This window comes from Rhincodon typus, chromosome 6 (genome assembly GCF_021869965.1).
Source record: "Rhincodon typus isolate 14 chromosome 6, sRhiTyp1.1, whole genome shotgun sequence".
Classification (NCBI taxonomy): Eukaryota; Metazoa; Chordata; class Chondrichthyes; order Orectolobiformes; family Rhincodontidae; genus Rhincodon; species Rhincodon typus.
The window spans coordinates 4,348,078-4,365,540 of record NC_063337.1 but is presented as its reverse complement, the minus strand read 5'-3'; the positions used below and the strand labels follow the sequence as shown (position 1 = coordinate 4,365,540).

General features: G+C 40.5%; 1 protein-coding gene across 2 annotated transcripts in view; it reads right to left on the bottom strand.

Moving 5' to 3' along the window:
* The window catches only part of rsf1a (remodeling and spacing factor 1a), a 102,739-nt gene that overhangs the window by 17,065 nt on the left and 68,211 nt on the right, over nucleotides 1-17,463 (bottom strand). For both annotated transcript variants that reach the window (XM_020518572.2, XM_048597769.1), the window contains 6 exons: nucleotides 15,596-15,700; nucleotides 12,788-12,867; nucleotides 10,657-10,711; nucleotides 8,838-8,923; nucleotides 4,889-4,956; nucleotides 3,561-3,768 (listed from right to left, as the gene is read on the bottom strand). In XM_020518572.2, the coding sequence (XP_020374161.2) occupies nucleotides 3,561-3,768; nucleotides 4,889-4,956; nucleotides 8,838-8,923; nucleotides 10,657-10,711; nucleotides 12,788-12,867; nucleotides 15,596-15,700 (602 nt within the window). The remainder of the gene's footprint in view (nucleotides 1-3,560; nucleotides 3,769-4,888; nucleotides 4,957-8,837; nucleotides 8,924-10,656; nucleotides 10,712-12,787; nucleotides 12,868-15,595; nucleotides 15,701-17,463) is intronic.

The window sequence follows — 17,463 nt, the reverse complement described above, 5'->3', positions numbered from 1 at the left end:
CTCAAGAAAGAAACTGGCCATCTATTGCTACAACCTGTAATGAAATGAGAAACTTCTTAGGGTTCAATGTGAATTGTGTTTCAGTATCTCATCCCACGTTCTCAGTACAGGACTCTTGGAGCACAGTGGTAATATCCCTATCTCTGAGGCAGGAAGCCCAGGTTCAAGCTTTAGAGGCGATTAAATTGATTAGAAAACATCTCCAAATTCTGTGTCCAATAGCCCAAAACAGGTAATCTAACACAAAACTATGAGTAGCTCATTTGCTCCCTTGAAGCCTACTAGCCATTCAATTATATCCTGTTTAATTCATACCTCAACTCCATTAACATCCTTAAATACCCTTACCCAGCTAATCCATCCAAGTCCTAAAAGCACGAATAGCTTGTCGCTTCTGAAGAGAATTCCAGATTTCCACTAATATGTGGAAAAGGGCTTCCTGATGTCCCCTCTAAATTGAACTCTTCACTTTTAGGATCACCTCCGCTCATTCTATATTTCCCAACACTTTCGTTATTACTACTCCATGCAATGTTTTAAACATATGACAAGTAGTAATAGGTCATTTGACTCCTGGAGCCTGCTCCACCATTCAACAAAAATCTGATTGTAAAGTGAAATCCACATTCTCGCCTAACATGATTAACATTTTGCCTCCTTGCTTACAAGAAGCTACCAGTCACTGCCTTAAAAATATTTAGACTCTGTTTCCATTACTTTTTCAGGCGAGAGCTCCAAAGGCTCATGTCCTTTCAAGACTTTTTTCTGCCCCATCTATTTTTAACGCGTGAGCCCTGGATTTTAAACAGTGACTGCTGATTCTAGGTTATTTGAGGAAGCAACACCTCCACATCCAATGTGAAAACCCTAAGGATCTTATGTTTCTATCAAGTTCTATCTCACTCTTCTAAATGCTCGCGGAAACAAGAGTAGCTGATTCACCTTTTCCTGGGAAGACAATTTCAGTAATTAGCCTGGCAAACCTTTTCAGAACTGCGTTTACATCCGTCCTTAAACATGGTGACCAATACAACACACAATACTGCAGATGTGGTCTCACCAGTGACCAATACAACAGAAGTATAATCTCCCTACCTGTGCATTCAATTCTCCTTGCAACAGATAACAACATTTGTTAGCTTTCCTAATTCCTTATGTACTTGCATAATAATTATTTGAGGTTCATACACTAGGACAAGATCCCTCAGCATCCTAGTGCTCTGCAATCTGTCATCATCTAAATAATGTGTTTTTTTTATTCTTCATTCCAAACATACAACTTCACATTTCTAACATTATACTTGCATTGCCACATCTTTGCCCACTCACTTAACCTATCAATTTGTGGTTTGCTTATGTCCTATTTACAACTTATGAGAACACTTCAGATCACACTCATTCTGACAAACTCAAGGTAATATCCTTACGATGCTCATGTGGAAATTGCAAGACAAGCAAACCCTTCGTGAGGGAAAGAACATCGATCAGGTATTGGGAGGTTCTTTCTTCTCAAATCATGTGTACTTATCACAGGAGTGCCTAATGCAAAGAATGGCATATGCCATTCACATCTAGTAATACTCCTTACCTGATGAACACAAGTCAAGGGACTATATGCTGAGACAATGTTTCCCAACTGCCCTAGCTACAGAGTCTATAACTAGGATAAGAAGGTGACCATTTACAAGACAGAGCAGGAGATATTTCTTTACTCAGCAGGCTGTGTATCTTTTGAATTCTCCACCAAAAGGCATAAAGGATATGTTGCTCTATGTGTCAAAAAAAACTGATAGATTTTTGCGCATTAAGGGAATTAAGAGATAATGTGAACGGGGTGGAAAAGTAGCGGCAATCATAGAAATTTACACCATGGAAGGAAGTTATTCAGTTCATTGTGCATACAACAGCAGCCAGCAGCCACACAGCCTGTAGGTTATAGGCACTTCAAGTGATTTTTGAATGTTATGATGATTTCTGCTTCTCCCACCCTTCCAGGCGATGAATTTCATATCCTCACTTCCCTCTGGATGAAAAAAAACACTAAAATCCCCTCTAAATGCCACTCTTTGCATTAAATCTGTGCTCCTTGGTACTTGGGCCCTCAACCCAGGAAGTCAACTATTTCCATCCACATTTTTTCTATACCCCTTAGAATTTTACACACATCAACTGAATCTATTACAAACCAGATGAAACAACCCTAGTCTACCCAGCCTTCGTTCATGACAAAATATTTTCCAAAGCAGGCAACATCCCTTTAAACCGGTAGAAAATGTAAAAGTTCAAACTTGATCCTATTGAATGACAGGACCACATGGCGTACTCCTGCTACTTCCTCTCTCCTCACATTATATCCGGCAGTTGCTAGTTAGCGCTGTTTTATTTCTTCTTGATCTCAAGTGATCTTCTTGATCTTCACAAGTGGTATATTTGCTAACTATCAGTGACTGACCTTGTGAAATTACTAAAGCGGAATTCTGTACCAGATTCAAAACCAATTCACCGAACACTAGAAAATCTATGCTGATTATGCGGAGATGGATACACATTTAAATGTTGTTCCTTCAAGACTGAGTAGAATCTGTTACTAACATAACACAGTAGAGAAGGTAGATGTTTTTACAGATGAAATGTGGTTCACACAATTTCCTGGACTGGTTTCAACTGTCTCCACAGTTGCTGAGGAGCTATCCAAGTGAAATGCTTTCTCTTGGACCTGCGTTTTTCATTTCTTTTGCCTCTCCTCAGAGATTATGAGGCTGTGGACAGGTGGGACTAGGAGGAAGTGCGGGTGGGCAAGTTCCCCATCATCTAAGGTCAAATTGGATGAACCAGTGCACTCTTCTTGGCTTGTCGCCCAAACATTCATCATATTGAAGCAAAGGCGGCCCACTATGCCTGTGTCATCTCTTTGAGAGAGCAATCCACAGATAAAAAATATGCCTCATCTCTCAGTTTATTTATGTCAATTATTTTAAACATATTTTCTGACTGTTGACCCTCTTGTCACTGGAAACAATTTACGTACTGCACCAAAACCAATTATAATTTTGTATATTATTATTAAATCTTCCTTTTATTCTTTTGCTCTAAAGTTATGTGAACAATGTTTGCAAGGCTGTATTTGTTACACATTCTAAATTGCTGAGACCATGGATGAGCCTTTTGCCACAGTACTGCTGTAATTGACAGTGTTAGCTAATGTTAGATGCCTAAAAAACAGTTACTAAGTGTATGCACCAGGGGCTAGTGGTACCTTTTGAGTTGTCTCCAAAGAAAAGGGATCTAGAACGTGCAGAATGGAAATATATGGATAATATAGTACAAAAACCATTTGCTTTCCAGACAGTGGTGGTGCTTATAATATAGACGAGGCTCTTCCCATTCCATCTACTTCAATTCATTCTTTCAGCATCATCTTTCTATTCCCTGTTCTCTCATGTAATCTCACCCAGTTTCTCTTTAAAAGCATCTGAGCTATTTGCTTCAATCACTTCCAGTGGCAGAGTTTTACATTCAAGGGTGTGGAAAACAAAGAAAAAGAAAGAAATTATCTTCACCTTTCGCTTATCTTGAACTCCTCCTCACTCTCATCATCTTCAAGCGTGCTATCACTGTCAAGATCATTAAGTCTTCGCCTTTTCTTGCGTCTGCAGGCAGCTTCACGTGTTGATCGCTTGTTGTCTTTAGACCCTGCGAGTATTGTAGAGATATCTTTCCCTAGGGACTGTCCAGTGATATTTGCCATATCTTTGCCTCGTCCAGCACCTATTGGAATAGAATGCAAAACCAAAAGCACCCAAAGTCAAAAATAACAAATGAATGAAGATTGGAGTTTTCTTTCTTGTGGGGTTTCAATAGATTTTGTTCAAACAATCAGAGGAATAAAATTCCAATTACCATTAAGCAATTTGCACTTGTTCAAAATGGAAACATTTCACCCCCTAAAGACCAAAGCCCACAGTTCTACTGAGGGTGAAAAAACAGGACGGATTATAGGATGTCAAACATTCATGGCTATGTAGACTTAGGTTGGGGTTTGAAGATAATAGGGAAAGAATGGAACATAAAACAGTACAGCACAGGCTCTTTGGAAGACCGAAGTTGTCACAAAATGCCACAATCTTATGATTCAGGAGAACAGCAAGTTAGGGAAGGATGTGATACTGATAAGAATTTAAATAAATAAATAAAGCAGATATAGATTACATGGCTCAAGTCTGCTCCACCATTCAACAGGATAATGTCTGATATTCCAACTGAAAGCCTACTTTCCCACTCTACCTGACACGCCTTACTGCCCAAGAAATTAGCAACTACTGTCTTGAATACATTCAATCACTGAACATCTGCAGCTCTCTTGGGTATAGCATGCTAAAGGTCCATCACCCGAGTGAAGAAATTGGTCCTCACCTCAGGCTTAAATAGGTGACCCCTTATTTTGAAACTGACTTGGTGTTCTGAAGTTCCCAGCCAGCAGGACAAATGCCCAGCCTCCAGTAACGATACCTTCTTTCAATACAATTAGGATGCATGGATCAGCTTGGAGAAACTCTTCAAACAAAACTTTGCCTCTGGATTTCAGTTCTCAACTGCTAATACAGTAGAGTAGGAGGACCTCACTGGACTCTCATGGCCTATTTGAAGACACGTCTTTGGAGAGACAGTGCACTTAGGAAGTGAGTATGCGCTCAGTGTCCATTCTTGCTAACTTGTTCTGCCTTATGAATAGAGGTGATCTGGTGTAAAAAAAACCCAGCACCAATTATTCGCATGAAGAGGGTAAGAAGGGGAAAGTCAGAAACAAGACTCCAGACATGAGGTAATGAATAAAGGATGCTGCTGAGAAAAGAATCAAGAGGTGAAAAGACTGATGTGTGACAATGACCTTTGCCCTCTGCTTCCTGTATGTCTTCATGTATAGCTTCATCAATTGCATCATCAAACTCATCAAACCTGCAAAGCAAAAACAAAACTGTATTTAGTTTTCTATATGGACCATTTGTGAATCTCTAGCTACAAAAAGGATTCAGGTTGAAACACAATGTTTGCAGAACAGGATATCTGTGCAAGACAAGTTCCCTCCATTGGCAGAAAAGGATTCATATTTAAACACCAAGTCTTATCATAGAGCAAAGTGACCTTGTTCAGCAGTTCAGAGCAAACAGTAGGTAAACTGTCAGTAGACACAGCAGCCTTAACAGGCTAAATGGCCTTTTTGCTGCACTATCATTTATCATCTTAACTGGTTTAATTCACCAATTGTGCCTTCACAGACCAAACCACCCATGACAGTAGCAACTAGTGGTGAGAGCCAGAGGATGAGATCGCCACGAATTTGATTACTGTGACTGAAAAAGGGCAAAGGATTTCTCTCAGTCCAATACAGCAAGGAAGGCCCCTTGATGCCTTCTCTCTCACCTTTGGCCCTTGTGTACCCATGGTCTGAACTGGGATTTAGATGCATTTCCTCACCTGTTTTCTCAGCTAGCTAGACAATATGGACTGTAACAAAAATTGAAATTGCTGGAGAAACTCAAGAGGTCTGGCAGCATCTGTGGGACGAAAGCAGAGTTAACAGTTGAAGTCTGGTGACTCTTCATCAGAACTGACTCAAACTGACCTGAAACGTTAACCCTACTTTCTTCTCACAAATGCTGCCAGACCTGTTGTGTTTCTCCATCAATTTCTGTTTTTGTTTCAGATCTCTAGCATCCACAGTTCTTTGCTTTATTTTAATGTAGAACATAACACGAACATATTAATTAAGCGTGGGGATAGGTCACTTGCCCACTTAAGCCTGCTCTGCCATGCAATAAGATCACGGCTGATTTGACTATAACCTCGACTTCATGCTCCTGCCTATCCGAAATAATTTTTCACCTGCTTGCTTATCAAGATCCTATCTACCTTTGCCTTACAAATATTCACGGTCTGTGCTTCCCTTTAACTCCCTTTTCAAGACTTGCAACCCTTGGTGACAAAGGTCTCTCCTCATCTCAATCTTAAAGAAGCAATACATTAGTTTTAAACAGTGACCCCCTAGCTCAAGACTCTGCCACAAAAATAAACATCTTTTCCATAGCCACCCTGTCAAGACCCTTCAGTTAGCTCTTACTCTAATACAGGATAACAACTGGCTTTGCTTGATAAGGCAATGAAAGACAATGGTTGAAAATCCCTCCTCGCAGGGCATCTTTCCTTTTTCTTTCATACGACATGGGCATTACTGGCAAGGCCAGCATTTGTTGTTCATCCCTGATTGCCCTTGAACTAAGCCTAATATGAGCAATGGAGAAAACACTAGATAGAGTCTACTATAGAAGATGTGATAACACAGCATTTGGAAAGTATTAACAGGACTGGGTTTATGAAAGATAAATTGTGCTTAACAAATCTATTGGAGTTTTGAGAGGATGTAACTAGTAGAATAGTGAAGCGAGAACTAGTGGATGTGGTGTATTTGGGTTTTCAGTAGGCTTTTGATTATCTCTCTCAAAACAGGTTAGTGGGTAAAGGTAAAGCACAAGGGATGAGTTTAATATATTGGCATGGATCGAGAATTGGTTAACAAATAGAAAACAGAAAGGAGATCAAATGGGTCTTTTTCCAAAATTCAGCCAGTGACTAGTGGGGTACTGCAAGGATCAGCGCTTGGACCCCAGCTATTCACCATGTGTATATAAATTACCTGGATGAGGGAGCCCATTGCAGCATTTCAAAGTTTGCTGACAACAGAAAATTGGACAGGGTTGACAGTTATGAAGATGCCATTATCACTATGGAATCATCTGCCCATGGGAGAACATTTCCGACTGTGACCATTAAGGAAACTTGAAACCCTGAGAAAAAGCCAGTAATCCTTGCAATACATCTGCTTGACTCAACAGCAGCAGTAGCATTTCCTTCTTAGATTCAAAGCCTTTTCCAGGCTTGAGCACACAACCCACAATCGAGTGAAGTTGAGAGAGACTGCTGGAAGCATCATTTTTCATAAATATGGACTTCTATTGATATAATGCCTTTCATGACCACAGAATATCTCAAAGCACATTACAACCAATGAAGAATTAGATAAATTAGGCTTCTATTTTTTAGAATTTAGGAGGTTAAGGGGCGATTAGATTGAAGCCTTCAATATATCAATAGGAAAAGAGAAGGTACGTAAAGATAAACTATTTCTACTGGTTGGGGATTCTAGAACTAGAGGACATTGTTTAAGAATTAGGGCCAGACCATTCAGGAGAGATGTTAGGAAACATTTCTACACACGAAGGGTGGTAGAGTTTGGAACCCTCTCCCATAAATGGCAGTTGGTGCTAGATCAGTTGGTAGTCTCAAATCTGAGGTGTTAAAGGGTATGGGCCTAAGGCAGGTATATGGAGTAAGGCCACAGATCAACTATGCTCTATGATCAACTATGGTGGAACAGGCTGGAGAATGGCCTGCTCCTCTTCATATTTTCTTATGAAGTATACTTTTGATGCTTTGGCATTGTTGAAATGCAGGAAACATAGTAGCCAACTCGCAGAAAGGAAGTTCCCTGAAATCAGAGAGTGACAATGACCAATAATCAGGTTTTGCAATTTTTGTGAAGGGATGAACATTAGCCAGGATATTGAAATAATACGCTCTGCTCTTCTCTGAAATAGGGAGTTGGAATTTTTTTAATCCACCTGAGGGGTAGGCATCTCCACTGAAATAAGGCACCTCCATCAGTACAGTGCTCCCTCAAATGATGAGACGAGAACTCAGTCTGGATTTTGTGTTCAAGTGAGACTGGAGTATGGAGGCAAAAGATCCCACGGCACTAAAGGATGTGCAGAGTACTCGAGCTGTCCTGACAAACAATGATCCCTTAACCAGTGCTATAAAAACTCATGAGCTGGTCTTGTATCTTAATTACCGTTTGTGGAAAGTTTGCAGTGCTCACTTTAGCTGACATATTTGCTTAAAATTATGTCTACACTACAATCACAATTGAGTCCACAAACCCAGATTTCAGCAAATGATGTCTTACCTCACATTAATTAAGCAATGTTCAATTACACCTCTAAATAATAGGCACAGCTTCCCTCCCAAAGCCAAAATGGAAACTTTTTTGATGAGAACTTTTCAGCCTGACATATAGGACCTTATGTAATTATAAATCTACTCAAAATTGAAAAAGTCTAGTATGTTTCTATTTTCCTGGTAATGTGTTTGCACTGTGCTTTTATACCACAAATCATCCCAAGTAGCAAAACCTTGTCAGTTGTAAAATTCGTTGACTGAAGACACGCTCAAGATGCATTTTCAAGAGGCTTTTAAAGCAGAGTTAGGTTGGAATAAGTTGCAAGATACAGAGCTTTAGGAAATTATAAAGCTTGGTCATTAATGGGTGACACAGGTTGCTGTGGAGTGAGCAGGGTGGGGAAGCACTGTCTGAAAACCTCAGCGTGCAGGCTGGGAGACATGATAGAAGTTAGTGGGAAGATGATGAGGAAAAATTAATCAGTGGAGGATTTGGGTGATTAATGCACAGTTACTTGTCAAACTATTCATCAAGGATGTATACTCTCCGGTCCTTCCCAAGTGGGTAGCCAACTAGAGTCAAGCAGCTCGGACATGAAGTTTCAGGCAGGAGTAAATTTTCAACTGGAGGAGCTGCTAACTTGCTCACATAGGGTGGAGGGCTAGGAACGGAGTCTAGGATTACCCTAATCTTTATCTCCTAGAACCATACTATAAAGTACGCTTACCTACTGAGTGGAAGGGCGAGATAGATGCATAACTGGCATTTTCTCTTTTAAACTCTACACAGCAAATGGCATTAAACACAATAAACAAAGCCTTACCTGTAATTAATAGATCTCCGTGTCCTACCCGACCGCCTTTCCAAGGATTTGTAATCTTTTACTTCTTGTTCTTCAGTTACTGAATCCTGACATAAACAAAGGTATATTACAACAGTGGCAAATTTTATACTAGGTGACAAAAAATCACGACTAGCATGGAAATCCACATAAACAATTCACTAATAAATCTATAAACTGTTGCAAATACTTAGCAAGATCTATGCCCTTTCATCAGAACTAGAAAATGATTAAAGATGTAACGGGTCTCATGTAAGTATGAAGACAGGGAAGGCGGGAGGAAGGAAAGATAGATCAAAAGGAGTTAGTGATGGGCAGGGTACTCACATAAAACCTGCTTCTACTTTTTTTCCCCGGTTTTAAGTGCCACAGAAACTCTAGTTCACTCTTTGTGAATGGTGTCTAGCCTCACACTTATTTCCGTTTTACTTCAGTTTTCCAGTATTGCGATGTTTTGCTTTTGTGGATCATTCATAAGAGACGCACCTCTTTCCACATTTTCTACCATGAGGGCAGTGTTTCACTGCATTTGTCTAATTCATGTCTCTCTTGGTACAGCATAACAGGATAATAAATCAGCAACAATGCTTTGGCCTTTTGTTTCACCTGCCCACACCCAATTCATTTTTCTGCTCTTTCCTCATGTTAGTCTAGACAGTGACACCATCGAGCTAATTAGCTTCACAGCCAAGCTGGATTTGTCCTCACTGTAGCTGCACACAACTTCCACAGGAGACAACTCCTATCGGCATTCCCTCTGGGAGCTGCTACTAATTTTAAAAAATTAGCGGCGCAGCACTACAATAATCAGCTAAAGATTTTGGAATAAACCCAGAAAAAGCACAGGCAAAGGAGTCAGAAAGAATAAAAACATTAGTTCAGCTTGCAGGTGAGATGTTCAGAATTGCTTCAAACTATAAAAACCGAAAGAACTGGGATGCTGTAAATCAGGAACAAAAAACAGAAATTGCTGATCAATCTCAGCAGGTCTGGCAGCACCTGTGGAGAGAAATCAGAGTTAATGTTTCGGGTTGAGTGACCCTTCTTCAGGGGTTCTGAGGAAGGTCGCTCAACCCAAAATATTAACTCTGATTTCCCTCCACAGGTGCTGCCAGACCTGCCGAGCTTTTCCAGCAATTTTTACTTTTGTTGCTTCAAACAGTCTTGTTTTCTCTTTCAGATGACGACTGACTGATGTGCCCTTCCAACTTTTAAATGTTTCCCTTCGAATCTTTTATTTTGAGGTGTTTTTATTTGCAATATTTCAAAATCTCAAGATGTTGACTTGAAACACGTGAAAGCATGTGGTTAAACAATACCGAACCTCAGAAGTAAAAAGCAATGTTTAAAAACTGCCCCATGAAGTTGAATTAATCTTCGCTCTCTTTTTTAAACCACAGTCCCTTTCAGATGTTAAAACAGAAATTCCTAAACTATGAAATAAGTTCTCCAGTGAGGACAGGAGCTCCACAATGCTGGCTGTGAAGCTCAGAATGAATTTTCACAAATGCGAGGCCTCTTTAAATGTATGTCCTTTTTACGTCAAGTGTTTGACTGAATCAGCTGTCGTGAGATATGATTGCTGCTATAGCTATGCCTGTTGAAACGGTATTTGTTTGCTATTTTCAGGGAAAATTTGAAGCTTTAAGGAGTCCCCAGATACTGCTCTCTCCTGCTAATCTTCCCACCACCCTCCTCCAGACAACTCTCAAGACTCCAATTTGCCCAATTATCATTGAGATCATTAAAATGGGTCATAACCCAAAACTGTTTAGAAAGCATTAATTTAAAATGTGCTTACTTTTGGAGCAATGATATTTTCCACATTAATTCCCACAAAGGCCAGCCTCTCTTTCCTGCAAGAAAAGGAGTACATCTTTTTTTTAACCAATGTTCTTTTCAAATCAGTAAACCAACACTTCCACATATGATTCGCCCAGTACATGTTTTTAACAAAGACTGAGAAACTGAAGGACATCACCAAGGTTAGAAGAGACAAAAATAATCTTCACCAGAAATGCTGAGTCAGTGATCCATATCAGCCTACTACAAATGCCAGTCTTCAGACAATTTGATTAATTCTACATGATATCAAGAAATGGCTTACAGGGTACTGCAAAGGCTTTGAGGCCTTATATATTGCAGCAACAGTTAGTGAAGACTTGTGCTTCATAATTTGCCATGCTCCTAGCCAATCTATCCAGCAATGTGACAAATTGCCCAGATATGCCCATAGACATAAAGCAAGGCAAATCCAAACCAGCTGAATACTGCCTTTCAGTCTACTGTCAAACACAACAAACCAGTGGAACGGATCACCAACTGTACTAAAAAGCAGCACTAAGTGAGCAATAACATGGTCACTGAAGCACAGTTTGAGTTCTGTAAGGGTTTATTAGCTTCTGAGCCTTGGTTCAAATAGAACTCCAACGGTGAGGAGAGAGTGATTGCCCTTGATATCAAGGCCTCATTTGTCCGAATGTGATATCAAGGAGCCCTAGAAAAACTGGAATCAGTGGGAATCATGGGAAATCTCTTTGCAGGTTGGAGTTGCACACAGAACAAAGGATGATGATTACGAGTGTTAAAGGTTAGTCATATCAGCTCCAGGACATCACCACAGGAGGTCCTCAAGGCAGTGTCCCAGGGACAACCATCTACAGCTGCTTCATTTATGATGGAGGGAAAGTCATCAAAGTGAGAAGTGGGATGTTTGCTGATGATTGCACAATGTTCAGCACCAAGCAGGACTCCTCAGATACTGAGGCAGTCCATGTCCAAGCACAGCAAAACTGAAAGTGGTAAGCAACGTTTGTGCCACACAAGGCAATGACCATTCCCAACAAGAGAGAATCTAACCATCGCTCCTCGACGTCAGTAGTATTATCGTTGCTAGATTCCCCCCTTTATCATTATCCTTTGGGTTACCATGACCAGAAATTTAACTTGACTAGCCACAAAAATACTGTTGTTACAAAAGTAGATCACAAGTTGGGAATCCTGCAGTGGGGAGCTCATCTCTTGATTCCCAAAAACCAGTCCACCACCTTCAAGTCAGGAGTATGATGGAAAACTCTCAGCAATGGTGACTGTGAAACCTACCATCAATCATCATAAAAACTCATCTGGCTAATGCCCTCTAGGGAAGGAAATCTGCCATCCTTCTCAATGGCCTACGAGTGACTCCAGACCTACAGCAATGTAGTTGACTTTAAACTGCCTTCTGGGCAATTATGGATGGACAGTAAAAGCTGGCCTTGCCAATGATGTTGACACCTCATGAAAGAATAAAAGAAAGTTATTTATTAACGCAGTGCAGGAGACTATTCAGCCCATCATGTCCTTACCAGCCTTTGAAAGAAAAAAATCTGTTCAATTAGTCCCATTTGCTCACTGCACTCTCGCTCTCTCTTTGGCTCTGATGCTTTACCTTCACCCCTATCAAGTATTTATTCAGTTCCATTTTGAAGGTTATAATTCAATCTGCTTCAGTTCTCCTTCCATGTTGTCGTCATGATAGGAGAATTAAAACTCATTTCGATGGTGGAAATGCAGAGTGATGGGCAGAAGCAATTTCACCATTTTAAGGTGATGAGGACAAAGAGATAACAACAACGAGACTGAATTCCATTTCTCTATACTGTGGAAGAAATGACCAGGGTAATGATGGAGTGCTGGATCACAAAGTTTAGTCGCAGTCTGAAGAAGAACGAGAAAGAAAAATTCAAAATAATGAACATTATTCAACATGAAAGGGTGTTTTGAGCAAAGGCGGGACTAGAGACAGGAGAAGTGTCAACACCAAGACAGCAAAATTCAATTCCACCAGGAGTAAGAAACAAGAGATGGTGAATTGGCCCCTTAAGGGTACTGCCCACACAATTTGCGTCATCACTAGCCTCAGAAGTTTCTGGTCCAGTTTTTTATTTTACCTTCTCTCTGCTCTTTCCTTCTTTTTTATCATCACGTCTATATTTTGCAACTGTTCTTCTAATTTTTCACACAGAAGTTTCTGTAGACAATAAAAAGGGAGATAACATTTAGTGCAGTGCTACCCTCTTCACCCATACAGAAATAAACAGTTATGCCTATGATGGATTTTATTGCCATACAGAAGGCCTAACAGGTTATACAACCTATCTTTTGGCAAATAGGAGCATCCTTTCCTCTCATTGCCCACCGATACTACAGTAGCTTTCAGCAAGATTATTATTTTGGTACAAAATAGTCATTCAGATCATCCTTGCGCAACTATTCTGAATCCCGGAGCGGCCACACTTCAAATACATCAACTAATTTCTTAAACAAATTATTGTCTCAGATTACTATTCCAAATGGACACTTTCTAAAATACCAAATAAACACAATTTTTAAAACAGTGGCATCTTCTCTTTGTCACTCTTCAATATCTCAGGAGAATAAGTGTTTCCCCATTTTCAACACTGTGATTTGTCCTTGTCACACTAGGCATTTGTCTCATGCTGAACTCACACAGAGGCCAGGCAGGGAAGGAGTAAAGGAACATAAGAAATAGAAGCAGTAGGCCATACTGCACTTCAACTCCGTTCCACCATTTAGGAGGATCATGGATGAACTTCCGTATCAACTCCACTTTCCGCAGAGCGGGCTGCAGGCCTGTGCGGAGCTGGGACGGCCAGCATACCTGGAACTGGGATGGTCGTTGGTCTGGGGACTGGTATGGGCAGTCAGTGGCTTGCGAGCAGAGTCAGATCACATGTGGAAGTGCTCTGCGCTGATCTTTTGCAGGCTCATCGTAGAAAGGCTGTAATGTTTATCTTTTTAACTTTATTTCTTATTTGCCTAACTTATACGGTGGATAACTAAGGTAATGTAACTTTTTTACCTTTATTTCTCTATTTTGTATCTAACGTTTATGCTTAGGTACTTTGTACCTAGGTGCCATTTGGGGTGACATTGTAAACTTTTCACTGTACTCTTGCACTTGAGTACACGTGACAATAAAGCAAATTCTACTTCTGAATTCTAATTTTCACCTTACTCCACAATCCCTTAAATTGCTTAGTGTTCAAATGTCTATCAATTTTAGCCTTGAATACACTTAATGACTTGCATTTACAGCCTCCCCAAGGTAGTATTCCCAAGATCCATAATGCTCAGTGAATAACACATGAACATTTGTATTAATTAGGAATTTGCCGTTTAGCCCTCAAACCTGTCCAGCCTTTTAATAAGATCGTAACTGATCTGAAATTTCTTCTCATTTTGGTTTGAAGTAATTTAGTTCTTGCTCAGAGACTGACCTTCATTCTAGACTCCACTGCTTGAGCAAACAGCCTTCTGCATGAACCTTATCAAGCCTTTTCATACATAATTCAATGAGATTATTCTTAACCTCCAAAACTCTACGGAACATACCCCATTCTGCTCAATTTATTTCTCACGGAAAACATGATCAAACCAGTTGGGTTTTGACTGACAATCTGATAGCTATGTCCTTTGTAATAACAGACTGTGTTATAAATTACATTCACATTCTTAAGCAGATTTGAACTCTTGTTCTCTGGGCTATTACTCTAAGCCTTGATATTGCTGGCTTAACACCATGATGTCTACGCTATCTATGACCTTTCAAAACTCAACGTGCATGTCATGAAACCAAACTCAATGAATGTGGTAAACCTTTTGTTAAGTGCCTGGAAAACTAAAGAAGAGCCATTGAAAATCCAACTGTTTTATTAACAGATTCTACTACCTATACCACCAGAAAAGGCTCATAGAAGATTGACAAAAATACTGTCCTGTCTGGAGAATTTTAGTTACGAGGGAAAGTTACTAGGTTAGGGTTTTTACTTTCTAACGCAAGAAGTTGCGGGAAGTGAATAAAATGAGGAGGGTCGAGTGGACACTAAGGTTCTATATCCCTTGACTGAAGGGTCCATAACCAGGGCAACAGATTCAGAATGAGAGGTTCAAGAGGGATTTGGAGAGGAAATGTTTTACCCAGACTGTAGTCAGGACTTGGAACTCACTGTCTGAAAAGGGGGCAGCGGCAGGCAGTTTCATAACATTTAGCAAGTATTGGGATATGATCTTGATCCACAAGACTATAAACCAAGAACTGAACAGTGGGATTAGGCCAATTGGTTATTCATCAGCTAGCATGGAAATGGACTCCTCCCTTGCTCTAAGTTCCTAGGATTTCTACAGTCTGACCTTGATCCATGTTCACACAAAATTATTCACACAGTTTTAGTAAGCCACCAGACGTGTGTATAAAAAATTGCAAGAAATCAAAGGAGTAGGCCATATAGCCTTTCAGGCCATCTCTACTTCTTAATAAGCTGTTTGATCCTCTGCATCAAGTCCATTTCCAGCCTTATCCCCATATCCTTCAACTCTCATGCTGCCTACAAATCCATCAACTGAGCATTCACGGCCATCTGGAGGTTCAGAATTCTAAAGATTCACAATCTTCTGGATTGAAGAAATTTCTCATCTAGGTCCTAAATGGCTGACACGTTATCCTTGACACACAAGTCTTGACTCTGCATCCAGGGGAAAAACACTCCCAGAATCTGATCTGTCAAGTCCTCAAGTAACTGCTCTGAAGTCAATTATCTTAGTTTGGGCAATAAATGAGCCTTCCCGGAATTACTCATTCTGGGGCAAAAAGAAATAAAAAGACCGTGAAGGCAAATTATTGCCCAATTTTTAAAATCTTATGGCAGCAACATCCATTATAAAAAGGAGTTACTTACATGTTGGCAGGGTGGGCAGAACCATTCTCCATCAGGGATCGTCATCAATGGAGGTCGTAGACAAGCCGTATGATATCCACTATCACAGGAATCACACAACAGAATCTAGAAAAAGACATTGAAATTAATAATGAGCAGCAACTTGGATCAGGTACTCAACTACCCTTCAACAGGACTGAAGACAGAATTGTGGGCAACAGTTACATTTCTATCTGTCTTCAGTCCTTATCAAAAAAATCATCAATCTGAAACACCAATTCGATCTCTCTCCACAGATGCTGTCTGATCTGCTGACATTTCCAAAATTGTGTTTTTATTTCACTTTTCATCATCAGCAATATTTCGCTCTTACATTCAATTACATCACCGTCATCTGCCCATCTCCATGCTAAGGGCATCGACACGTTATTGAGGCACGCATCCACAGACTAAGAGTCTGAATAGAAGGAAGGCGGTTCACTCTAACAGCAGTCACAGCAGAAGCTCAACCTGTTCCAGGGGTTTGTAAGTAAACCATCTTCAGTTGCTTCATCAATGACCTTCCTTCCATCATAAAATCAGAAGAGGGGATGTTCGTGGATGATTGCACAATGTTCAGCACCATTCATGACTCCTCAGATACTGAAACAGTCCATGTTCACATGCAACAAGATCTGGACAATATCCAGGCTTGGGCTGACAAGTGGCAAGTGACATTCACACCACATAAATGCCAGGCTATGACCATCACCAATAAGGGACAATCTAACCACCGCCCCTTGACATTCAATGGTGTTACCATCACTGAATCCACCACTATCAACATCCTGGGGGTTACCATTGATCAGAAACTCAACTGGACTCACCACATTAACAGAGTTGCTACAAGAGCAGGCCAGAAGCTGGGAATACTGCAGCGAGTAACTCACCTCCTGACTCCTCAAAGCCTGTCCCACCATCTACAAGGCACAAGTCAGAAGTGTGATGGAATACTCCCCACTTGTCTGGATGGGTGCAGCCCCAACAACACTCAAGAAGCTTGACACCATCCAGGACAAAGCAGCTGCTTGACTGGCACTACATCCACAAACATCCACTCACTCAGTAGCAGCAGTGTGTACTATCTACAAGATGCACTGCAGAAATTCAAAGATCCTCAGACAGCACCTTCCAAACCCACATCCACTTCCATCTAGAAGGTCGAGGGCAGCAGATACATGGGAACACCACCACCTTCAGGTTTCCCTCCAAGTCACTCACCATCCTGACTTGGAAATATATCACCGTTCCTTCAGAGTCGCTGGGTCAAAATCCTGGAATTCCCTCTCTAATAGCATTGTGCATCAACTCACAGCAGGAGGAATGCAGCAGTTCAAGAAGGCAGCTCACCACCACCTTCTCTAGGGCAACAAGGGATGGGCAAGAAATGCTGGCCAACCAGCGATGCCCATATCCCACAAAAGAATAGAAAAAATAAACATCTCAACAGGTTGATGTGAAATATCCAAGCACAAGTTTGAAGTTGAACTTAACCAAACAACAATCGGGGCAGGTGACCATTTCCTCTCATTAGGTCAGTACTGCAATGTCCTAGCCAATTCTTAAACATTTTTTAAAAAGAAAACTGCTCTGCTACATCCTCCATCAATCAAATTGCACAAGAGACGTATCGACTGGATATGGATCTACATTGTGCTTTCTTGCCTGCAGAATTAGGAAAAAATTAAAAGAGTCAATGCACTCTATTTCACATAAGGGTTGATGGGAATATGCTATGAAACTACATACCTAAGCATGTTTAAGTGCATCCATCAAAATGCATAACTGAAAATTTATTAATCCATTCACAATTAAAAAACATAAATACGCAAGACATCTATTACATATTT